Source organism: Chiloscyllium plagiosum, chromosome 30, assembly GCF_004010195.1.
Source record: "Chiloscyllium plagiosum isolate BGI_BamShark_2017 chromosome 30, ASM401019v2, whole genome shotgun sequence".
NCBI classification, from domain to species: Eukaryota; Metazoa; Chordata; class Chondrichthyes; order Orectolobiformes; family Hemiscylliidae; genus Chiloscyllium; species Chiloscyllium plagiosum.
Window position 1 is genome coordinate 21,019,254 of NC_057739.1, and position 25,547 is coordinate 21,044,800.

Sequence of the window (25,547 nt, forward strand, 5' to 3'; positions counted from 1 at the left end):
TTTTCCATTATAAGAATAGAACAATTTGAGAGATGAGGACAAATGTACAGTGTGGAGATCATGTTTATTATGTGAGAACTAAACCAATATAAGACACAAAGCTGGCCTTACAATTTACAAAATGAAATGATAAATCACTCATGGGAGTGTAACTCAAAAACAAATATTGTGCTATTGTAGCATAAATGTCCTGTAAATAAACAATTGGAACAGTCTGTTGAACCAGACAGATTGCACTTGAAAGAAACATATAAGTGTATGTGTAAATGCATAAATATGCTTCCTAGTAACATAGCTTAATTGGCAGTTTGCTTATTCTGAGGCAGAAGGCTCGAGCAAGAAAGCCCCAAAGTAAGTTTCTTGTTCATGCACTGAAATGCGGCTGTTTTTGGGAACTTCGACATACATATGGTCATCAGCATACAGTTTGAAGGCCCCACCCTGATAGGTTGAAATCTTCAGGAAGTCATCACCCTTGGCTTGAGGCCTGACATAGCTTTTCAGCAACACTTCTGGATCCTGGTAATGGTTGTTCTTCTTGAAAATGGAGACAAAGAATTGCTGAATGAGCTTGGAGCAGTCCTGTAAACACTTAAAGGTCACCTGTGCATAAATAAAGTAGATACCATTGGTGGGAATCACCAAGTAACCAGCTGCATTGTACTTCATGTCCGCGGTTTTGAAAGCGTGTCCTTTCGTGTGTTCAAAAAACAGACGGCCTGAAGTATTCTGGAAATCTGCCAAAGGAAATCAGGAAAATGTTTAGGAAAACTAAAATATGAAGAATAATAGGAAAATAAGATACGTTTGCATTTTATTTCTAGGACACCAGTAATGAATCCATCAGATTTGTACTGTCAGACACAAGACCAAATCAAGGAATCTTAAAGGAGATGACACAGTCTTTGAATGAAAATGAACAGTCCAAGTTATATTTTCTTGCTAACTTATGAATGCAATCAGAGATTGGGTTCCCTTCCTCCACCCCACCACTGGACTGTTAATCAATCTGTGAACCCCACCTTTAGTTAGGGTGTTGCTCAAGGGAAGGAGTCAAAGGTACAAAGACCAACAACTTTTGCCCAAGAAATAACCAAACCAAATCTCTCGACTATTATCCCATGTTCCCTGCTATCTTCCAGAGTGACTATCAGCAGTGAATAATTCCAACCCAAGAAGTATTTTGGGCTATGGAGGACATTCTCCTCCACAACCTTGAGTGAGATTTTTGTCAGTTTGTTGGACTAATTGGACAGTGGAGTGTCAGATTTATTCCTTTGTCTGCCTGCCCGCTCTTTCCTCACCCATGTGCATTCCCCTCTTTTCTGCCTTGGTTTGACTCAGTTATAACTATTTCCTGAAGCCAGTATGGGTGTAGATGATGATGACTGCTCCTGCACATCCTTGCAGGAGGAGGAATCAGCATTATAGGCCCAGGTCTAAAGTTAAGGGGTAGGAGGTTTTAAGATAAAAAGCAAGAGGTTTAGAGGAGATATGAGGAAAAACAAAGTACAGATGATGGTGGGAACTTAGGACTCACTACCTGTAAGTGTATAGAGGCAGAAATCCTCATCACATCATGTAAAGCCTATAGGGTGGAAACAGGCCATTTGGCCCAACACATTCACACAGACCCTCCAAAGGATAACCCACCCAGATACATTCCCCCTGATTAATACACCTAGCCTACACATCCCTGAACACTATGGGCAATTTATCATGGCCAATTCACCTAACCTGCATATCTTTGGACTGTGGGAGGAAACCGGAGCACCCCCAGATAACACACGCAGACAACACACGCAGACACGAGGAAAACACGCAAACTCCACACAGACAGTTGCCTGAGGCTGGATTCAAACCCAGGTCCCTGGCACTGTGAGGTAGCAGTGCTAATCACTAAGACACACAAGGCTAATGGGCCAACTGCTGGAAAATGGGATTAGAATAGTTAGATCATTGTTTTTGACACATACAGACTCGATAGGCCAAAGGGCCTTTTGCTTTGCTGTGACCTCCACAACATTCCTAGTAATGGTCAAACCGCACATAACAATCCCATTCCTCTCCAGTCGGCCCGAGAGATGTGCTCAAAATTAACAGCTGAAAGCCCCTCTCTTGGCTGGGGGAGCTACCAGCCCTGTCAGTCAGTCTCTGCCCCTTTCCCCTGGGGGTGCTGCAGCTTTTTCATTCACTATAGTGATGGAATTCCTTTGGGAACCCTATTCTGTGCACAAAATGAGGATAACACCAGGAAATTGAGCTGGGCCAAAGCAAATACTGAGGGATGGGCACTGCTGACACTCAAACTCAAAGAAAAATCTGCCACCTACTCCCCAGTCCTGACGTGCAACTATTCTGTAAGCACTAATATTGCTATAAACTCATGGCTAAGCAGCTCTGCATTGTCCTAATCTGATCTGTGACCAACCAGTTTCATACATCAGTATTTAGAGAAGGAGAGAATTCTTCTAATCTTGCTTAATGGCCATTTTAAAAAAGGGTGGCCCTGTGGCCTCACAGCACCAGGAACCCAGGTTCGATTCCAGCCTCAGGTATCTGTCTATATGGAGTTTGTGTGGGTTTCCTCCCACAATCCAAAGACGTGCAGGTTAGGTGAATTGGCCTTGCTAAATTGCCTGTAGTGTTCAGGGATGTATAGGTTAAGTGCATTAATCAAGAGTAAATTTAGAATTAGGGGGATAAGTCTGGGTGGGTTACTCTTCAGAAGGTCAGTGTGGACATGTTGGGCTGACGGGCCTTTCCCCACACTGTAGGGATTCTATTCTTAAGAATTTTAAGCTTTCAGCCTGTAGATTTGTTCTAACTGCCAAAATCAAACAACCTTTTTACATTTTTACACCTCTGTGTCTCAGCATTTTAAAGACAGAAATGAAAACTAAAGCTTGTTGATCTGTCACTTCGTGGAACATACATTCGGCTGTCTTTTTTCATACTTGTATTTATTTTGATATAGCACTTGAGCTAAGTTTATCCAGTTAGTTGAGGAATATCATCAGTGTCACTGGCACCCAGCAGCTAGCCCCCATGAAGCTTTAGTTTAATACTGACCTGCAAGTGCAGTAAAATGAGCAATTGGCTTCTCTGATTTCACAACTGAGCTCTTGAATGTATCACTTCCAATGGTCTGAAAATCTGAAAAAGATAATATATATATGTATAAATGAAGTTGAATAATTGCAGCAACTTTGGGCTCTAACCCAATGAAAGAGATGTCTACCTATGTTTCACAATGTCTTCACATTGAAACAATTCTTTTGTAAGAAGTGCTGCAAATTATCTCTCAATGATACGATCTCATATCTGTGGTCAAGTTACTCAGTCACTTATTTTTTTTCTGTAAAACACTTCTTCAGAAATAAAAAACAAGTAAACACCATGTAATGTAATTCATAACTATTGACTTCAATACAAATATATTTTAGACTGCGTTTTCAAATAGGTTGAACTTGTGGACACACCTATCTCATGCAGGTCTTTGTACACAGAATAAGTAACTTGCTTTATTTAACATGCATATAGGTGTGGTATAATTGCACTGGATTCGTGCAACTGATTAGTTTCTTTCCACTTGGAAATCAGATAGGTTGTGAAGCTTATCTGATAACAATAATAATAATGAGCTAGTTATTGCATAACTGCTGCAGCAGCCAAAAAGCCACTGATGTGCAGTGTGCTCTCCTGCCCCTTCCAATGAATATGTTAGCTTATTCTATCAAACCTGGAGAGATAAGCATCACAATTGAATCTAAGCACAATAAAAAAAACAGAGACTGAAACTTTTGCTTACTGTTAGAGGTGATATTCTCCATCTTTCCACGCAGCCCAACATTTATGTCCTTCAAAACAAAAGGTCAGATTTTTTAAAAATTGTGTCTTTGTTTTTCTGCATTTTTCATTACTTTTTTCCACAGAACAAATTTCAGAAAGGGATTACATTTACTGTCAGGATTTTACTTACTTTTAAAGTAAGTATTTAGAGGTGAGGTAGTTAATATGTTGTAGCAGGTATTTCTTAAAATGATCAAACAGTAATCAGTTGAGTAAGGGGTCCTCTTGTGACACACTGGTAGTGTCCCTACCCCTAGGTTGAGAGGTCTGAGTTCAAGTACCACATGCTCTAGAAGTGTGTAACAATATCTCTGAACAGGTTAATTAGAAAAATAGGTTAAATAAAAAATAATCCATGGTTTAATTTGTCTTGAGTATTTTGGAAACAAACAGTTGGAATACCCTTTCAGTGTGTCAGAATATCAAGCCATTTTTAAACATTGTGAAAAATGTTCTAAAAGTCAATGCACAGGTGCCAAAGATAGCAGTCTGGTTTTTGAATAATATACAGACAATCAGGCACTAATAAATTATAAAATGAGAAATGACTGCCTGAGGACTGCAAGATAAAAGTTTGAGGGATTCAGATGAAGTAAGGTTCAGCAGTACAGTAGGACAGTAGTACACGTTCTTTATTTTGTATCATTGCAAAAGGGCTTATGCCCAAAATGTCGATTCTCCTGTTCCTTGGATGCTGCCTGACCTGCTGCGCTTTTCTAGCAACACATTTTCAGCTCTGAACAGAAAATGCATCAATTGAACTAAACGTCTTTGAACTGAACAGCATTGCTTGCTTTGTACATATCACATCACTGTAAAGAGGCTTGTAAGTTTAACCAATTTTAACCTCAGACTGTTTTCATAGAGATAATGAATGATGTGAATATCCAATTACGTTTGCAAGAAAATTCTGTTGTTACATCTCCGACCTTCTGCTATTGCATAAGGAAATTTACAACAAAGTAAGTCAATTCCCAATAATACAGTACAGCGCAGCCAATAAGCCTGTGCCAATTCCTAATCCTTATTTAGACCAGCTACTTATTGCCCATGCGTGATTTCTATCCCTTTGTTCACCTTATAATCATGTTTCTATCAAGATACACCTTAAAGGGTGCTATCATTCCTGCTTGCACCACCTCCTCTGGCAGCGCGTTCCAGGCACCCACCAACCTCGGTGTGAAATATTTTCCCCAAAACATATCCCCTCTCTCCTTGAACTTGTGCCCTCTTGTAGGTGACCTCTCCATCTTGGGAAAAAAGCCTCTGACTATCCACCCTATCTATGACTTTCATAATTTTGTAGACCTCTATCAGGTCACCCCTCAGCCTCCAATAATTTGACACACATGAAAGATCTCTATAATGGATATGCATTTTGTGATCATTTCCTTACCAAATAAAATGTTCTCTTTGAAAATAATCAAATGACAGGACAATACCAGAGATGATGTACTTACCTCCTTTAGCACATCCATGTAGAAAAAGATGAGGCAGCACATGGCTGCTATGGCAAGCCACTGGAGAATAACAGAAATGGTGAGCAGTAATGAGCTCCAACTGTGCTTCCGAGTGAGAGTGCTGTTAGAGTTCCCGAATGTCAAGTCTTCTGGATCTGTAGAGGTGGGCTTCTGCATTTTGAATTTGTTTCTTGAGACTCCAGTCACTTTTCTGGATTGCTTCCTCTGAAGGGCTTTATAAACCTTAACCAGTGTATGACGTGCTGGAACACTCCAAGCCGGACTTTACCTTCAACGAATTAGTAAAATTTTAATTGCTGAGTAGATTAGATTATCTGTAAAGATGCACCAATAGTGGTGGCAGTCACTGTGATCTAATCTTGTGTACCTGGGGTAAGTAACTCCCCCATTTCTTTAAATGGTAATTCTTTCTGTGCTATGACTTTGATTGCAGTTGTGTCGTGGTAGTGGTCTTACTAATTTTTTTCTTCAGTAGGGAAAGTAAGTAATTTTCCCAATTATCATATTTAACAAAAAAGTCCTGTAGCTTAAGATAAAAATCAATATTGACTGGCAGTACAAATATGTAATAAATAATGTAAATGATTGTTTGAGCAAGTTTCAAGATTGTTGAATATTTTTTAACCAAATTAAATTAAGCCTAAATCTATTTCTTAGATGTTTTTGTCTCACCCTTTAAAACACAGGAAATGATTTGGATGTGAACATAGTTAGTAGGTTTGCAGAAGACACCAAAATTGGAGGTGTAGTGGACAGTGAAGAAGGTTATCTCAGAGTACAATGGGATCTTGATCAAATGGGCCAATGGGCTGAGGAGTGGCAATTGGATTTTAATTTAGATAAATGTGAGGTGCTGCATTTTGGAAAAGCAAAACAGAGCAGGACTTATACACTTAATGGCAAGGTCCTGGGGAGTGCTGCTGAAGAGAGAGACCTTAGAGTGCAGGTTCATAGTTCCTTGAAAGTGGAGTCGCAGGTAGATGGGATAGTGAAGAAGGCATTTGGTATGCTTTCCTTTATTGGTCAGAGTATTGAGTACAGGAGTTGGGAGGTCATGTTGCAGCTGTACAGGACATTGGTTAGGCCACTGTTGGAATATTGCGTGCAATTCTGGTCTCCTTGCTAGTGGAACGATGTTGTCAAACTTGAAAGGGTTCAGAAAAGATTTACAATGATGTTGCCAGGGTTGGAGGATTTGAGCTGAGTCTGTTTTCCCTGGATTGTCAGAGGCTAAGGGTTGACCTTATGGAGGTTTATAAAATCATGAGGGGCATGAATATGATAAATAGATGAAGTCTTGTCCCTGGGGTGGGGGACTCCAGAACTAGAGGGCATAGGTTTAGGGTGAGCGGGAAAAGATATAAAAGGGACCTAAGGGGCAACATTTTCATACAGAGGGTTGTGCATGTATGGAATGAGTTGCCTGAGGAAGTAGTGGAGGCCGGTACAATTGCAGCATTTAAAAGGCATTTGGATGAGTATATGAATAGGAAGGGTTTAGAGGGATATGGGCCGGGTGCTGGAAAATGGGACTAAATTAGGTTAGGATATCTGGTTGGCATGGACGAGTTGGACTGAAGGGTCTGCTTCCATTCTAAACATCTTGATGACTCTATGACTCCATTTTAAGATTTCATTAGTTAAGTAAATTATATGAATTTATTGGGGGTAGTAGTGTTTATGAATTATAAACTAATAATGGCACAATGAAGATGGCAGTGCAGTTGATGTATTGAAAATCAGGATGCAAGGGCTCTTACATGCCAGTCCGAATCAGGTCAAACCCATCCACTGGAAGCATCTTTAGTTCAAGGAACGTTGCTCATAGTTTATGAGCTGGAGGTCACTGAGGAACATCAGGGAAGGGGAAATCACCTGGACATTTCAATCCAATGGTGGCCACACCCCTACAAATAGGGTCTTCTGACTTGGTCAGGATTGGGAGAGCATGACTGCAGCTGAGGCAGTGTGTAGATCCAAGAGCTGGAGGAAGCTCAGCTTTTGAAATTGTCTAGCAGGTACTTTTATCTTGTCAGGATGAGAGCGTGGGCCACAAGGTGGATGAGCTAACTGACTGTGACACTGTGGTACAGGAAGCCATTCATGTGGAAGGGGACCCGTAAAGATAAGGAATGTAGGGGGCGGTATAGTGAGGAGGATTGAGGTTGCAGCAAAATGTGAGAGTCCAGATGGCTGGGTTGCCTGCTCAGTGCCAAGGTTCTGGACATCTGCTCAGGGCTGGAGAAGAACTTCCTGTGGAAAAGAGATGATCCAGTCATTGTACTACATGTCGGTGTAAGGAGAGTGAGCAAAGAGATTCTGCTTAGGCTGTTTGAGGAGCTAGACACCAAAAAACAAATTCTCAAAGTAATAATTGCTGGATAAATACCCGAGCCACAAACAAATTGGCAAAATGCAAATAAAATTATAGAAATGAATCCATGACTGAAAGACTGGAATGAAGAAGACATGTTTCTGGGGAACTGATTGTTTTTAGAGTTCTAGCAAACTATATAATTAGAGAAGTGGAGAGATCATTAAACTAAACAGTAGGGGCAAGAGATCAAACTTGGGAATTTGGAAAGATGTTGTAAACCATGAGGTAGAGACAAGGCATGAGAAAAAGATGTTAGTATTGGAAAAAATAAACAAACCATGACCATAAGAGATAGAGAGTACATATCTCAGAGTAAATCGCCAGATAAGGATAAAGTTAGACTCTGTGACTGAATGCACATAACATTTGAACTGCAAATAGAAATGAGTAAGTATGATTTGAGACATGGCTGCAGGGTGACTTGGATTGTGATCTCCACATTGAAGAGTGCAGGGCATTAAAGAAGGACAGCAAGTTAGGAAAGGTGGAATGGTGGTTCTATTAATGAATGATGGTACAGAGAGAGGTGGCATGATGGCTCAGTGGTTAGCACTGCTGTCTCACAGCACCAGGGACCCCAGGTTCGATTCCAGCCACAGTGTCTGTGTGAAGTTTGTATGTTCTTCCTCAGGTCTGCGCGGGTTTTCACCAGGTGCTCCGCTTTCTTCCCACATCCAAAGCTGTGCCAGTCAGGTGGATTGGCCATGCTAAATTGTCCATAATGTTCAGAGATGTGTAGGTTAGATGCATTAGTCAAGGGTAAATAGAGGATAGGGGTATAGATCTGGGTGGGTTACTTTTCGGAGGGCCAGTGTGGACTTTTTGGGCTGAAGGGTCTGTTTCCACACAGTAGAGATTCTATTCTATGCACCATTTTAGGAAATTAGGAAGTAGAAAGGATAAGAAATGATAAAAGCATGAAGTATCTGTGGTGTACAAGCCCCTTAACAGTAAATACACCGTAGGATGTGGTATAAAGAAAGAAAAAATGGGAGCTTGCGCTAAACGTCCAGTGATAATCGCGGGAGATTTTAATATGAATATTGACTGGAAAAATCAGATGGTCTAGCTGGACAATTCATAGAATATTTTTGGTACAGTTTCTTAGAATAGCACATTTTGGAGTTAACCAGATAAGTAGCTATGAGAAAGTGAGGACCGCAGATCAAAGTCGAGAGTGTGGCACTGAAAAATCCCAGCTGGTCAGGCAGCATCCGAGGAGCAGGAGAATCAATGTTTTGGGCATAAGCCCTTCATCAGGAATACACAACAACAAAGGATTAATTAATAACCTCATAGTAAAGAGGCTCCTATGTAGCAGTGCTATTAACATGATTCAATTTTCAATTTAGTTTGAGGGAGAGATGAGTGGGCCAAGGCTAGCATTTTAAACTTAAATAAAGGCAATTATGAGCAAAGCTAGCTGAAATGAACTGGTAAATTGGATTAAGAGGTGCAGAGTAGATATTTAAAGGAATATTTCAGAATACATACATCAGATACAGTCTAATAAGAAAGAGAAATTCCAAAGGAAAGACCCACCATCTTTGAAGAATGAGAAAATTAAAGGTAGTATCAAACTTAAAGAAAATGCTTAAAATTTCATTGGAGTCGGTGGCAGGTCAGAAGATTGGACAAATTATTTCACAAAGATAGATGGACTAATAGATTAATAGGGAGGTGTAAAGTTGGAGTATGAGGGAAAGATAGCTAGAAATATAAAAATAGTAAGAGTTTCTATCGATATTTTAAAATTATTATACAAAATGAATATTAGTCCTATAGAATGTGAGTCTGGGGAATTAATGATGGAAAACCCGGATATGGCAGATGAATTGAACAGATTTGTTTTGTATTGGTCTTCACTGTAGAAGGGAGGAGAATGGTCTAGTGGTATTATCGCTACACTATTAATCCAGAAAATCAGTTAATATTCTGGGGATCAGGGTTTGAATCCCGCCATGGCAAACGGTGGAATTTTGAAATCAATAAAATCATCTGGAATTCAGCATCTACTGATGACCATGAAAGCATTGTTAATTGTTGAAAAAATACATCTGGCTTACTAATGCCCTTCAGGGAAGGAAATCTGCTATCCTCACCTGGTCTGGGCTACATGTGACTCCAGACCCACATTCATGTGGTTTACTCTCAATTGCTCTCTGAAATGGCCTGGCAAGCGATTCAGTTGCACCAATCAATACAAAGTCTCAAAGAAATGAAACTAGACAGATCATCTGGTATCAACCTAGGTGCTGGAAAAGGCAGCAGCCCTGTCAACACTGCAAAGTCCTCCTTACTAACATCGTGGGGGCTAGTCTCAAAATTGGTAGAGCTGTTTCATAGACTAGCCAAGCAATGGCCTGATATAATCATACACACAGAATCTTACATTACAGACAATGTCCCAAACACTCCACTATCACCATCACTGGATATGTACTGTCCCACCAGGAGGACAGACCCAGCAGAGGTGGCAGCACAATTGTATAGAGTCAGGAGGGAGTTGCCTGGGAGTACTGAACGTTGACTCTGGACCCCATGAAGTCCATGGCTTCAGGTAAAACATGGGATTGCCATGTATGATCCTCCCTCAGCTGATGAATCGGCACTCCTCCGTGTTGAACAATACATGGAGGGAGCACTGAGCATGGCAAGGGGACAAAACATACTCAGGGTAGGGTATTTCAGTGTTCACTACCAAGAGTGGGTCAGCACCAGTACTACTGATCGAGTAGTAGTACTGGTGGATCTTGTCAGATCCACACCCCCCACCGACCCAACCACCACTCCCGGAACCTTCCCTTGCAACCGCAGGAGGTGCAACACTTGCGCCCACACCTCCCCCCTCACTTCTCTCCAAGGCCCCAAGGGAAACTTCCATATCCGCCACAGATATAAAGTTTCAACTACTGATCGAGTAGTCAGGTCCTAGACTTGGCCATCAGCAGGTGGTGAGGGAACCAACAGGAGGGAAAAAATATACTCGACCTCATCCTTCTGAGACTGCCTGCTGCAGATGATCTATCCATGACAGTACTGCTAAGAGTGAACACCACATAGTCCTATGGAGACAAAGTCCTGCCTTCATGCTGAGGATAACTTCCATCATGTGGTTTGTCACTATCACTGTGCTAAATTGGACAGACTTTGAACAGATCTAGCAATTCAAGACTGGGCATTCATGAGATGGGCCATCAACAGCAACAGAAATGTACTCCAATACAATCTGTAACCTAGTGGTCCAGAATGTCCCCCACTCAATTATTACCATCAAGCCAGGGGATCAACCCTGGTTCAATGGAGAATGCAGGAGGGCATGCCTGGTGAGGGCGTGCCAGGAGCAGCACCAGGCAACCTGGTGAAGCCACCATATAGGAATATTCATGTGCCAAAGAGCATAAGCAGCAACTGATAGACAGAGTTGAGCAATTCCACAATCAGTGGATCAGATAAGCTCTGTGGTCCTGCCACATCCATTCACGAATGATAGTGGACAATTAACAAATCATTTGAGGAGGAAGTTCCACAAATATCCACATCCTCAATGATGGAAGAGTCCAGCACATCAGTGTAAAACGTAAGACTGAAGCATTTGCAGCAATCTTCAGCCAGAAGAGCCAAGTGCATGATCCATCTTGGCCTCCTCCAGTGGTCCCCAGCATCGCAGATACAAGTCTTCAGCCAATTCAATTCACTCCATGTAATATCAAGAAACAATTGGAGGTATTGGATACTGCAGAGGCTATGGATTCTGACAACATTCCAACAATAGTACTGAAAATTTGTGCTCCAGAATTTGCCACACCCCTAGCCAAGCTGTTCCAGTAAAGTTACAACACTGGCATCTATCTGGCAATGTTGAAAATTGTCCAAGTATGTCCTGTACATAAAAAGCAAGACAAATCCAATCTGGCCATTTACTGCTCCATCAGTCTACTCTCACTCATCAGTAAGGTGATGGAAAGTGTCATCAACAGTGCTATCAAGCAGCACCTGCTCAGCACTAACCTGCTCAGTGACGCCCAGTTTGGATTCCACTAAGGTGACTCAGTTTCTGACCTCATTACAGCCGTGGTTCAAACATGGACAAAAGAGCTGAATTCCAGAGGGGAGGTCAGAGTGACAGCCCTTGATATCAAGTCCACATTTAACCAGGTGTGGCATCAAAGAGTCCTAGCAAAACTAGAATCAATGGGTATCGTGGGCAAACTCTCCGGTGGTTAGAGTCATACCTGGCACATAGGAAGATGGTCATGGTTGTTGGAGGTCAGTCATCTCAGCTTCAGGTCATCTCTGCAAGAATTCCTTAGGGTAGTGTCCTAGGCCCAATCATCTTCAGCTGCTTGATCAGCTACCCTCCCTCCATCATAAGGTCAGAAATGGGGATGTTCACCAACGATTGCATAATGTTCAGCACCATTTGCAACTCCTCAGATATTGAAGCAGTTTATGTTCAAATGCAAAAGAAATCTGAACAATATCACACTTGGCCTGACAAGTGGGTTGCAACATTCGTGTCACACAAATGTCAGTCTATGACCATCACCAGTAGAAGATAATCTAATCACTGCTCCTTGACATTCAACAGTGTTCCACCGTCTCTATTCCTGATGAAGGGCTTTTTCCCGAAACGTCGATTTTCCTGCTCCTCGGATGCTGCCTGGCCTGCTGTGCTTTTCCAGCACCACTCTAATCTAGATCCCAGTGTTACCACCATCACTGAATCCTCAACTATCAACATCCTGGGGGTGATCATTGGCCAGAAATTCAACTAGACTAGCCATATAAAACAGTGGCTACATCAGCAGGTCAGAAACTAGGAATACTGCAGTGAGTAACTCACCTCCTGGCTCCAGAACACCTGTCCACCATCTGCAGCTCCCCAACACTCCTTGACACTGTTGAATGTCGTGGGCGGCACGGTGGCACAATGGTTAGCACTGCTGCCTCACAGCGCCAGAGACCCGGGTTCAATTCCCGCCTCAGGCGACTGACTGTGTGGAGTTTGCACGTTTTCCCCGTGTCTGCGTGGGTTTCCTCCGGGTGCTCCGGTTTCCTCCCACAGTCCAAAGATGTGCAGGTCAGGTGAATTGGCCATGCTAAATTGCCCGTAGTGTTAGGTAAGGGGTAAATGTAGAGGTATGGGTGGGTTGCGCTTCGGCGGGGCGGTGTGGACTTGTTGGGCCGAAGGGCCTGTTTCCACACTGTATGTAATCTATGTAATCTAAAAAAAAAACACTCAAGATGCTTGACACCATCCAGGACAAAGCAGCCTGCTTGATTGGCGCTATACCCACAAGCATTCACTCCCTCCACCACCTATGCCCAGTAGCAGCAGTGTGTATTATCCACAAGATGCACTGCAGAAATTTACCAAAGATCCTCAGATGGCACCTTCCAAGCTCACAACCACTTCCAGGTAACAGATGCATGGAAACACCATCACCTGCAAGTTTCCCTCCAAGTCATTCACTATCCTGGCCTGTGGAAATATTGGAAATATATCACTGGTCCTTCACTGTTGCTGGTCAATATCCTGGAATTTCCTCTAATGGAATTTTTAGAAAGTGCAGATGCTGGAGATCAGAGTCAAAAAGTGTGACCCTGGAAAAGCACAGCCAGTTAGACAGCAAGAGAGTTGATATTTCGGGCATAAGCCTTTCATCAGAAATGTGGAGGAGGAAGGGGGCTGACAGATAAATAGATTACTTGGGGGGAAGGGAGCTAAGAAGGTGATAGATAGATGCAGGTGGGGGGGGGGCTGATTGTGATAGGGGAGGGTGGAGTGGATAGGTGGGAAGGAAGATGGACTGATAGGACAGATCAAGACAGCAGTGTCAAGTTGGAAGGTTGGATCTGGGATGAAGTGAGGGGGGTGGTGTGGGGAGATTTGGAAACTGGTGGAATCGATGTTGATGCTATGTCGTTGATGGGTCCCAATTGGTAGAGAAGCTAAATAATTACTTTGAGTCTGTTTTTGCTGAGGAACATAGAAGACATCTCCCTCAACTAGAGTTCAAGAGGTTGGAGACGATGAGGCATTCTTCCTCCAGTGGCTTTGATTTGGTTGGTGGAGGAGGCCCAGGGCTTGCATGTCCCAGGGGAGTGGGAGGGGGAGTTATTGTGGGTCCACCTGCAGCAAATGGACTGCAACGTTTAAGGAGGCAGCCCACCACCTTCTCAAGGGTGACTAGGGACAGGTAATAAATGCTGGTTAGCCAGTGATGCCTACATCCCACAAAGTGAATTTTAAAAATTCCAGAAATAATAATGCGACAGCCATATCTCACAAATCAATAAAAACATTTCCAAAAATAACAATAAACAGAAAATGGAAGAACTCAAGGAAGTTACAGTCATCAGGCAAATGGTTTTGAGCAAATTATTACAGCAGCAGAAAATAAAGGCTTGTGGTGTCGAAGGTATCATATTAGAATGTATAGAAGATTGGCTAAACTAACAGGAAACAGACAGTAGGCATAAATAGGTCAATTTCTGGTTGGCAAGATGTATCATGTGGTGAGCTATGTGGATCACTGCAGGTCTCAGCATTTTATCATTTATATTAGTTACTTGGCTGAAGGGACAAAATGTATGACTGCTAAATATGCATATGGCAAAAAGATAGGTCAGAAAATAGGTTGTGAAGTGGACATAAGGACAATAGAAAGGATATAAATAAGCAAGTGGGCGGAACTCTGGTAAATGGAATATAAAGTGGGAAAAATATGAAATTGTCCATTTTTACAGGGAGAATAAAAAAATTTATTATTTAAATGATGAAGGACTGAAGAGCTCTGAAACGTGTGGGATCTGGGTGCATGATTCGCAAAAGAATAAGATGCAGGTACAGCAAGTAATTAGGAAACTAATAGAATTTTATAATTTATTGCAAACAGAATTTAACACAAAAGAAGGGAGGTGATGCTTCACTTGTATGCAGAACTGATGTGACCGTATCTGGAGTATTGTGTTCAGTTTTGGTCCCCTTATTTAAGGAAGGATGTAGATGCGTTGGAAGCAGATCAGAGCAGGTTTACTATACTAGTTCTTGTAATAGGTGAATTGTCGTATAAGAAAGGATTGAACAGATTAGGCTTTATTCCACCGATGTTAAGAAGATTAACAGGCAGTTTGATGGAAACACCCTGAGTGATCTTGACATAGTGGATGAGGGAAGAACATTTCCTTTCATGCAATAATCTAGAATGAAGAGTCACTGATTAAAGGTCAGGAATCACTGTTTAAAGAATTACTGATAAACTTTCATTTACAGGAAGTTGTGGGTTGGAACTCACTTCCTCAAAAGGGGATGGAAGAAGAAAGGGAAGGCAAGCATATGGAGCACATATCAGATCAGTTATGATCTTACTGATGGTGGAATAGGCTCAAGGGATTAAGCGGATTTTGGAACGCAGGAATGAGAGTAGTCCTTTCACATTATTGAGCCTGCTCTTTCGGGAAACATGATCAATGCCGATCGAACAATTAGATGCCTTTTAATCAACTAATCATCATAATCATCATACTTCTGTTGGTATTCAGAAATTAACAATCTCTGTTTTAAAGACTAAGCTTCACAGCCCTCCGTGGTAGTGAATTCCAAATGTTCACAATGCTCTCACTAAAAAAAATTCTCCCCATCTTAGCCCTAATTACCCCTTATTTTTAAATTATACCCTTGGTTCTAGACTCCCCAACAATGGGAAGTATCTTTCTGACAGCCACCCTGCTGATGCCTTTCAGTATTTTATAAGCTTCAATGAGATCACGTCTGATTCTTCAAAATGCTACAGAGTACTGGCCCAGTTTTCCCAAATGCTCTTCTTAGGGCAGTCCTGCCACCCAAGGAACAAGTCGGAAGAACCTTTCTTTCACTCCTTCTATGGCAATAATATCCTTCCTGAGATAAGTAATTCAGGTAAAGTCTAACCAACTTGCTACACAGTTGAAACGAGATGTCATTACTCCTGTGAACTACTGAGCCCAAATACTGATCCCTACGTACCCTACTAGTTACAGAGACCAATACAAGAATGGAGTGTTTATCCCTTTTCTCTGTTTTATGTCTGTTAGCCAATCATGCAAAAAAAAGGCAAGGCAAGGTGATACAAGTCAATACAAAGCAATGCAAGGCAGGGATGCTGTGAGCATGCAATGGGCTCAGATTAAGTGAGTGCTATGAGTGTACCCCAGGACATAACTTGGTCCAGTACAAAGCTGGGTGTGTGTCCCTGATGCAAATTGTCCTTATTGCAGCTTTGCACTGATTGTTACCAGTGCAGCCTGAGAGGCATCACTGAAGTCCAGAAGCATCTTGTAGGTGGATCAGACCTACACTGAAGGTTCATAGAGGCTTCCAAAATGACAAAGGCGAATGTCTGTGGATGTGAGGTTTGTGGGGCTGGCATGCTTGGAGTATGCCTCGAATGTTGGTGCCCAGTGTCCAACATGAAGGTTTTTTGGAGCCAAGAACCCACTCTGGTTTCCATGTTAAGCTTTCCTGTCAGCTAGTTTGTATGACAGATTGTGAACCATGGTAGGTTGCACTGTTAACAAGGCATTTAATAATGAATAATGGAGTATGAATTGGAAACGTGCTACTCTCTTGTGAGAACCTTGCCATACCACTTAAGAAGAGCCAATAAGATGATGAGATGGTCTCAATGTTGAGATGGGAATCAGTTAGCATCACAACCAGTTCTACCACTGATCCCGACAAAACCCACATTACTCAAAGCCAGGTAAGATTCTGTCCACAGGAGTGTGAAAGATGATCAGTAATGTATCAATTATCACTATAGTTACATCCTTCAACACTCTGAGATGTAGAATATCAAATCCTGGGGGCTTATCAACTTGCAGCCCATTAATTTCTCTATAGAATTTTCTTACCAATACTAAATTCCTTCAATTGCTCATTCTCCAACCTCTTGAACTCTAGTTAAGGGAGATTTCTTATATGTTCCTCAGCAAAAACAAACTCAAAGTAATTATTTAGCTTCTCTGCCATTTCTTTGTTCCAGATTACAAATTTTTCTGACTCAGCCTGCAATGAACCCCCAGCTGCTTTAGTCAAATATTCCCTTTTTGCACACCTATAGAAGCTTTTACAGTCCATTTTTATATTTTTTGCTAGATTATATTCATATTCTATCTCATTTTCATGGAACATAGAACATTACAATGCACTAGAGGCCTTTTGGCCCTCGATGTTGTGCCACCCTGTGAAACCAATCTGAAGCCCATCTAACCCATACTATTCCATTCTCGTCCATATGCCTATCCAATGCCCGTAATGTTGTCAGTCTACTATTGTCATAGGCAGGCTATTCTATGCCCCTACTACTCTGAGTAAAGAAACTACCTCTGATATCTGTCCTATATCTATCACCCCTCAATTTGAAGTTATGCCCCCTCATGCTAGCCATCACTATCCAAGGATCACCTCTCAACCTTTAAATTTTCCTTCTCAGTTTCTTGGTCCTTCTCTGCTATAATCTGAAAACCTGTCAATCCTTGGATTTACTGCTATTTCTATGAACTTTATAGAACATTTCTTTTAAACTTATACAATCCTGAACTTTCTTTGTTAGCTGCATCTGATTGACTATTTTGAGTTTTTGCTTAAAGGAGTGTATAATTGTTGTAAGTCATGTCATTGCTTCTGACAGTCGTGACTTTCAATGTATTTCCCCAATCCACTACATCCAATTTGTGCCTCATGCCTTCACAACTTCTCTTCAAAATTAGCTTCAGATTGAACTACCTTGATTTCAAACACTGTGGGCTGAATGTTACTGTTTTTTGACTAAGAGCAAATCATGTCGAGCTTGTTGGAGGGATGTTTAGACCAAGACTGAGTGGGTTTTCTCAATGGATCTTACCAAACCCAGCACATTAGTTGCCATTTCCACCCCTGTGGCATGTATCACATCTGATTTCCACCCCATCTTACCATGTGCCATTACCAGAACATCTCATATCCCAGAATGGATTGGCATCCCTGGTGCTGGCACCAACTTTAAAAGCCCATGCTGCACCCGGACAAGGACTGTCAGTCTAGAGCTGGCTGGCACTCTCTGTACCTCTGCTACTGTACTCACCTCCCACCAAGGCTTGTGCTCTACCATTCTTATTATTACCTGAAATACCCTCCCCCACACCGGACTCCCTGACACTACTCATCCTGAATGCCCTCTGTGCTGCCTACTAACTCACTTGGGACACCTCCACACCTGCACCAATGATAACAATTGTGCAAGCCACTTTCATCTTCCATAATACCTGTCTCTTTCTCAGTCCAGTAGGAAAACACAACAGAAAGTGTCAAGAAGGGTGGTCCACTGTCCTCCGTTTTGTTCCTCCCCCATTATGAGGCGAAGACCCTGATTCTGATCACCCGATTCTGCCCTTGACTTACTGTGCTGGGAGCCCCTGAGTGAAGGCTATTCCCTTTGGCTTGACTGAGATCTGCTGACAACCATGCCAAGTTTCCTGGCTTTGGGTCTGTCCTAAATGGCACAGCAAGACAGCAGTAATATGAACCCGGTATCTCTAGCTGAAGGTTCAAAATGTAAAAAGGCAAGGCAGAGATGCTGTGAGCATCCAGACAGGCTCAGAGTGAATGAGTAAGAGCCTACAGATGTAGCCTGGTCAGGTCAATGAGCTGGACATGTGTGAACATGTGGAATATGCTCTGCGATATTGGTGACTGATGTTAACATGGAGAGTTCTTTTGGAACAAGCAGTGAGCTTAACCTACCAAGCACCTGTTCTGGTTTCCTTGTCAGGTTTTCTCAATGTTGGGTGAGTTTGGTAAGCTCACAGTTGGAACATCAACGTAGTAAGTTGGGCCATCAGCAGGGACCTTAATAAGTGTTAATCACTGTTACTTGGGAAACTGCCACTACCAGAAATAATTTACCATGCCATTTGTGAAAACCATTATATATGGGTTGAAATGATCCCAATGTTGAGATTTGCCTCACCAGACTTCTCGTGCAATTCTGCCACAAGTCTTATCTTTGCCCATGGCAATCTGGCCCCTATAATATTCCACCCAAGGTGTTTTCTTACATAAATTGTATCTGATATATCATTTGAATTTAAGCTCAAAATCAAAAAGCAATAACCATCATGCCATGGACCTGTGAGTCTCCACCTCCAAATCACAGATTATTTTAATATAGTATCTCAGTCTGATGTGGGGTAGAGTAAATGCCAAAATGTCACATTGTTTTGACCTTATTCTCAATATAATCCACATTCTATCACAGGGATTCAGCTGTCAAGGTAATCTGTTGCTGACCAGTGACCAAAGTCCATACTGCGGGACCAGATGTACCCGTGTGTAAAAGTATATGAGATTGATAAATATAATCAAACGTTCTGTTCCAAATATTTTTTATATTTCAAATTTAGTTGTTCACGTTTACAATGGGTTTATATTAAGTGAACTCATTGACTTGTTTTTTATAATCTGTCTAATGAGTTCTTACATGCTTCTCATGATGTTATTTGAAGAAAATTGTACATGGCCTTTGTTGATATATAAAATTTCTACAGTTCAAATGAAAGTTTAAGCCAAGTTTAAAACTACATTTGTCATGAAAATATGATTAAAATTATTCTTTAAGTTTTCTTTTAATCTCTTCATTAATGATTTACTTGACATCCTCAACTTCACCCAAAAGTTTGGGATTAATTTTCTCCTAGAACTGTGATAATATTGAATTGAATCAGTATTTGGCAGTCTGCACATGTGCAGTACTCAATCACCAATTCTTTGGAATTTATTTTGTTTCAATTTTAGCAGCTTTTGCATAATCTGGTGAGTCAAATCTCAACATTGGGATCATTTCAACCCATATAAATTATGCTAAGTGATAAATATTACCAAGTCAACCAGGAGTTTCTCTGCACCCCTCCAAATCATGCCATGGGATTACCTCCCTTCACCTGACAGGATAGACAAGGTCTCAGTAAAACATCACCACTTGCAAAGTACAGGACACCTTCAATGCAACACTGGTCATCATAGATTACGTGCTCAAGTCATGTCATGACTCTCCATCTCAGAGGAGAGAATTTTATTGCTGAGTCAAGACTGATAATATAAGATGTAAACATTATGTATTTCTGCCTTTAAAACAGAGAGGCGTTTTGCATATACAAGTGTGTGTATCAGAGAATATCGAGAAGCACAGGCTACTGATTATAAACCTATTCTAATGTTAGTCCAATAACATTAAAGAAAGTTTTAAGATCGTAGATATAGACTTTTTTTGTCAATGTCATTGAGCGTTTTTTTTTTGCTCAAAATAAATTAAATGAAAAGTAAACACCTTACTGTGTTTCTTCTATATATTGCTGGTGATACAATGATAAATTACCAAATGTAATGATTACAGAGGTTTGTAAGAACATCTATTATGTAGAGTACTTTAGGAACATTGGGACAGCAGTAGGCTATTCAGCTTCTCCAGCTTGTCCCACCAATCAATCAGATCATGGCTAATCTGTGGTTGAACTCCATGTACCTGCCCTTGGTCCATATCCCTTCATAACTTCCATTAGCACAAATTTATCTATCTCAAATTTAAAGTTAACTGATACACCATTTGTGGAAGTGAGTTTCAAACATCTACCAGCCTTTGTGTCTAGAAATGCATTCTAACATCTTTCTTGAAAGGTCTGGCCCTAGTTCTCACACAATATCCCCTGGATCTAGAATCCCAGACCAGAATAAATAGTTTTTCTACATTATCTTTTCCTGTTAATTTCTTGAAGACCTTGATCAGATCACTCCTTAACCTTCTAAATTCTGGAGAAAGCAGGGGCCCAATTTGTGTAACCTTTCTGGATAACTTAATGCCTGAAATTCTGGTATTATTCTTGCAAACCTGCATTGCGTTTCCCCAAAGCCAATATATCCTTCCTGAAGTTTGGTGCTCAGATCTACTGAAGGTTTTGTATCACTGCAGCATAACTTCTTCATCCTTGTACACTAGTCCTCTAGATATAAAGGCCAATATTCCATTAGCTTTCTTGATTATTTTCTGCACTTGTTTGTGATCCTTCACATCTCGTTCTTCACCACATCCTATTGCAATGGGACCTATAATCTCCAACTCCCCTCACTGCTGACTGACAGAAGGGCCAGGGGATTTGTTGAGGTTATGGTCTTGAATACTAGCTGAAAAGCCAGTAATGAACCTTCCTCTTTGAGGCCTGAAAATCACAATTGGATTTTAAAGTGCTTAGCTAATTAACTGCCTGAGTTTAGGATGGTTAGGTGGGGGCCATTGGCCTCTGCTGAGTCTGTGGAGGAGTCTTCAGGGTGGCTGGATAACTGGGTATGTCTGGCAGGCTTTGCCATGGGGTCATGTTCAGAGGGCTGGTTTGTGGGGCTGGTGGTGAGCAGGCACTGCTAATTCCATTACTCTGCCACATATGGGCACCCCTTATGGACAGTCAAGCCTGAAAGCTTTACCTATTATACTTGGCAAATGGTGCTGCCCTACACCTACTGATGGGAAATTACCAGGAGGGAGAAGTCTCTTAATTAGCTGGTAAAATTCCAGTGGAGGCTGACCACATCACTCAATTCTTTATAATTCCTAATACCATTATGCTCAAATCCCAGCGTGCCAGCTGCCTGCTTCTGGGCAGAACATAAAACCCGAACCTGAAAATCTGCTACTAAAACAAGCATCTCATTTCCACTCCTAGCTGTGTACAATTCCATCCATGTCTCAGTTAGGAATTATACTTAGTCATGATTCCCTGTGTATTATGCCACGGAAGAATGACAATTTATTATATTTTTTAAACCAGATTTATTACTTTAGCAAATATCAGATTAGGGAAGTTTTCACTTGTCAAGCACAATTTGAATACTTCGAAATTGTAAATACCGTGATTACACTAATTGAATCTACTAATAGCATCAAAGATCATTTATGTAAATAAATCCTCTTGAAAACCAAAAGTACATCTTTTTGTTTCTAACATGTGACATTGTAGTTCAACTTAGGATAAATCTGAAGCAATGCTGCTCTTTTCATCCTTGTTATATCTTTTTGATTTCTTGGCATTCAGAAAGCTTATCACAATCTACTTATCACAGGGTCATCAATAACAAACAATAGTAGCTGCCTACAAAAAGCATGCTACTTTGTGTGGTGTGATTGGTTCATTGATTTAATTAGCTGAGTCAATAGTGATGCTATTTTGCTACTATTTTAATGAAAAATTACCAGTTATTCTTCAAATTTAAATTTGTGAAGCATCAACAATTAGTATTGGACAGTGTATTTTGGAGGGGAAGATCGGACATAGTCTAATGTGTACTTATATTCCAAAATAGTGACAAAACAGACGTAGCCAACTTCAAACCTATCAGCCTTACATCAATTCTGTGTCAAATAATGGAATTGATTTTCAGGACTAAACAGCACCAGATTATTTGTGCAATAGAATATAATCCACAGTGAATATTAATTGGAAAAACTGCATTTAATCTGATATTCTAAAGGAAGTAATAATCCAAACAAATACAGAAGCACCAGTATGACTTCAAAAGGACATTGATAAAGTCTCTTAAAAGGGTTACTAGTTCCATACAGTGAGGATACAAGAAAAACTTGGAAATGAATAAATGATTGATTACTTAGTAGAAAATATGGAATGACTTTAACCAAAGCCCAGTGTCAGCACCACTGGTATTTCTAAATAGCTTTAATGACATGGATTCAGAAGTTCTATGCAAATTGGCCAAATTTGCAGATAACGCCAAAGTAGGAAGAGTAGTGGAAGAGAAGAGGGTATGGTGTAATTTACAGAATGATGTCAATGGAGGAAATGAGTGGGAAGCGCATCCGCAGGTCGGTTTTTAATATACACCCATGTGACAGAAAAACCATGAATGGTTTTAAAATAGGTACACTTGAATATAAAAGAGACCCAAGACACTTAGACTTGGTGCTGAACATATCCAGTCAATGCACAGACATCAACACAACCAACAGGATGTTGGAATAGTTGAGTAAAAACAGTAGTGGAAGAGTCGGAGGAAATCATGACCAGTTGCCTGGTCACACACTGAGTAATGTATCATATTCTGCTTGTAGGAAGACGTTCAAGAACAAGAAGCAGAGCAGAGTGATAGGTTTGGTCTTACAAGTCAAAGGTTTAAGTTCTTATTAAAGACTGAGAAAAAGTGCCTGAGAATTAATCAAATGGAGATGTGCAAGGCTGTGAAGGGAATAGTATCGAGAGTGTGGTGCTGCAGAAGCACAACAGATCAGGCAGCATCCAAAGAGCAGGAGTTTCTGGCATAAGCCCCCAAAACGTTGATTCTCCTGCTCCTCGGATGTTGCCTGACCTGCTGTGCTTTTCCAGCTCTACACTCTCAACTCTGATCTCCAACATCTGAAGTCCTCACTTTCTCCTGTTAAAGGAATGGAAATGGTATGTCTGAAACACCAAATTAAAAAGTAGCAGTGAGGCAAAGGAAGATACATTCAAACTAGTAAGAGATAATTTTAGGACTGAAATCAGAAGGTCATCATTGTGGAGAGAGATTAACACTTGAAATGTGCTTTTTTGTGGTATGATGCAGGCAGTAACACTGGAGTATTTCAATATAAAACATGTAACCCCTACGAGAGAGTTTAGCATAGAATCATACAGCACTGATGTTTCTAGATTTAAGAAGGGTTGAATCCATTCTCTCATTACTAAACTTATATCACCTATGACATAGCTTATAAATTTGTGACTTAATGTGGACTCCAAAGAATTAACATACAGACTATTTTATTATTTGTTCAGCTGGAACAGGGTCATTTGTTCACCAAGAAGATGGAATTGGGATTCTGATCGTACATTGGCATGAGTTTTCATACTTGTGCCAAGATGCAAATTATTTTGGAGAAAACTATGCATGACTTTTATGCATGGATGTACTATACTTCACGACAAGATTTGCATTTTCTTTCTCAGTTTGGATTTCATTTTCAAATCAAACCTTCACCATGAGTCTGCAGTTAAGGGTTGTACTGACCATATTTGGCAGTACAGGGAACTCTGGGGAAGCACCTGCCCTCCTCTGGTGATAATACAGCAAACCAACACTGGCTAGTTGATTAAATAAGTGTTTCTCTAAATGTGGTCAACATGATAAATTTTCAGTTAGAAATACGTTACCAGGTGAAGGAAGTCTGAAACTTCCATTTTTTTTCCAAGGGAATTAACCATATTATTTCTCCATAATTAATTACACACAATAGTTAAAAGATTATGAGGGCCTTTCTTCAGGGTTTCTGAATTCCCCTCAGACAGCCCAGACTGAATATAAAAACCATCGTCTGATCTTTTGTGATAAACAGCTGGAAAGATGACACGTAGAATGCAATTCAACCATGTTCTACATTGCAAAGTGAGTTTACTTTTGCTTTGAGCATCTCACCTAGCTATGACAGGAACGATTACATTCTAGCTTCAAAGGAGGTCAAAAGTTTGACATGGCACAAAATCATGACTTGATATAATAAATTCTCCCTCCTCTCTTGTTACTAACATTATTAACATCTGAGGTAGAAACACAATGACTGCAATGTTCCCCCGGTCTGAATTCTTTAAGTTTACTTTCAGATATGTAAGGGATAAGAATAAGAATGCATAAGAATGAGAGTTCTGGAAATCTGCAGAGTGGGTTTTACCTTCTGTGGGTAGTAAGTTTCGCTCCTTGACTTTGTTGTATCTATTTCACAGAAAACAAATTTGATCTTTAATGGCAAACCACCAACTGCATGAACCAAGGGTAGAAAGTCATATCAAACATTTACTGCATGGGGATTAAAAAGCAATACTTTACATTCTATATCTGATATACTTTTTATAGAATCTTGCCTGAAGCAAATCACAGTTCACATTTAAAAGAGCAACAAGTTTGTGATAATATATTGTAACCTTTCAGCTTAGTTATAAATAAATGAAGAAATGACACAAGCTACATCAAACTTCAGTTAATATCAATGTAGGTCTTCTTAATTTCTTTCCAACCCAAACGAAACAGATTTGTTAACAAGCTTTTTTTTGATTAAAGTAGTATTCATTTAAATGTAGAAATATTGAAACACGTTATTAATTTCTACCAGCCAGGAATAGTGGTTATTTCCAACATTTGCAACAGGTCACGATGAACTTCAATCCTGGAAGTTAAAAGGAAGTTGTTATATTGGTTTTAGTTTTCCACTAAAACTCTAGCTTTCAGGAGGTTACATTAGAATGGAAAATAGAAAATGTAAGTCTTTCCAAAACAGTAAAAGTATGAGTAATTTGGCTTGACATCTGCCAGAGGGAAGATGTTTGAAGTTATTATTAATGGCAAGGTAACAAGACAATCAGAAATGTTTAAGGCAATCAGACAGAGATAGTATGTTTTTTTTCTGAAAGGAAATCATGTTGAACCAATTCATTGGCGTTCTTGAGGAAGTAACATGTTATGTCCTGCAACAATGTCCAGGTTATGCCAGGAGTGGCCAGGAACACGAGAAGTGCCATTTTTCACCACAACTGGCACCGGTTGCAACACAGCTAATGGTGCTGTGGAACTGAGGTTTGCAGCTGTCATGCTTTGTATGCAATTCCTTTCACTATTAATTACTAAAAGTATTAATCAATTCATCATTTTAAATGATAGCTTTGTCAACTTATTCCAAACTGCCTACTCTAGCAAAGACACCATTGTCTGGAATGGGTTTCTCTCTAAGACCCTACGGACTCCTCGACCAGTGTACACAATATTAATTTACCCAGGCACCTTG

The 25,547-nt window shown here is 40.6% G+C and overlaps 1 protein-coding gene across 1 annotated transcript; it reads right to left on the reverse strand.

Annotated features, from left to right (window-relative positions):
* On the reverse strand, positions 1 to 24,475 carry LOC122564656 (tumor necrosis factor ligand superfamily member 15-like). Its single transcript, XM_043719741.1, has 5 exons — positions 24,441 to 24,475; positions 5,313 to 5,601; positions 3,812 to 3,860; positions 3,073 to 3,156; positions 1 to 737 (listed from the first exon to the last, which is right to left on the reverse strand). Exons 2-5 carry the CDS (start codon positions 5,487 to 5,489, stop codon positions 313 to 315), a joined length of 735 nt encoding a protein of 244 aa, XP_043575676.1. The 5' UTR covers positions 5,490 to 5,601; positions 24,441 to 24,475; the 3' UTR covers positions 1 to 312.
* Positions 24,476 to 25,547: the final 1,072 nt, after the last annotated feature.

What these genes read in the sequence shown, in the direction of transcription:
- LOC122564656 (XM_043719741.1), bottom strand. Translation starts at nt 5,489, where the DNA reads ATGCAGAAGCCCACCTCTACAGATCCAGAAGACTTGACATTCGGGAAC. An exon ending in ACATGGATGTGCTAAAGGAG is followed by an intron (nt 3,861 to 5,312) that starts GTAAGTACATCA and finishes TTTGTTTTGAAG; the next exon opens with GACATAAATGTTGGGCTGCG. An exon ending in TCATTTTACTGCACTTGCAG is followed by an intron (nt 738 to 3,072) that starts GTCAGTATTAAA and finishes TTCCTTTGGCAG; the next exon opens with ATTTCCAGAATACTTCAGGC.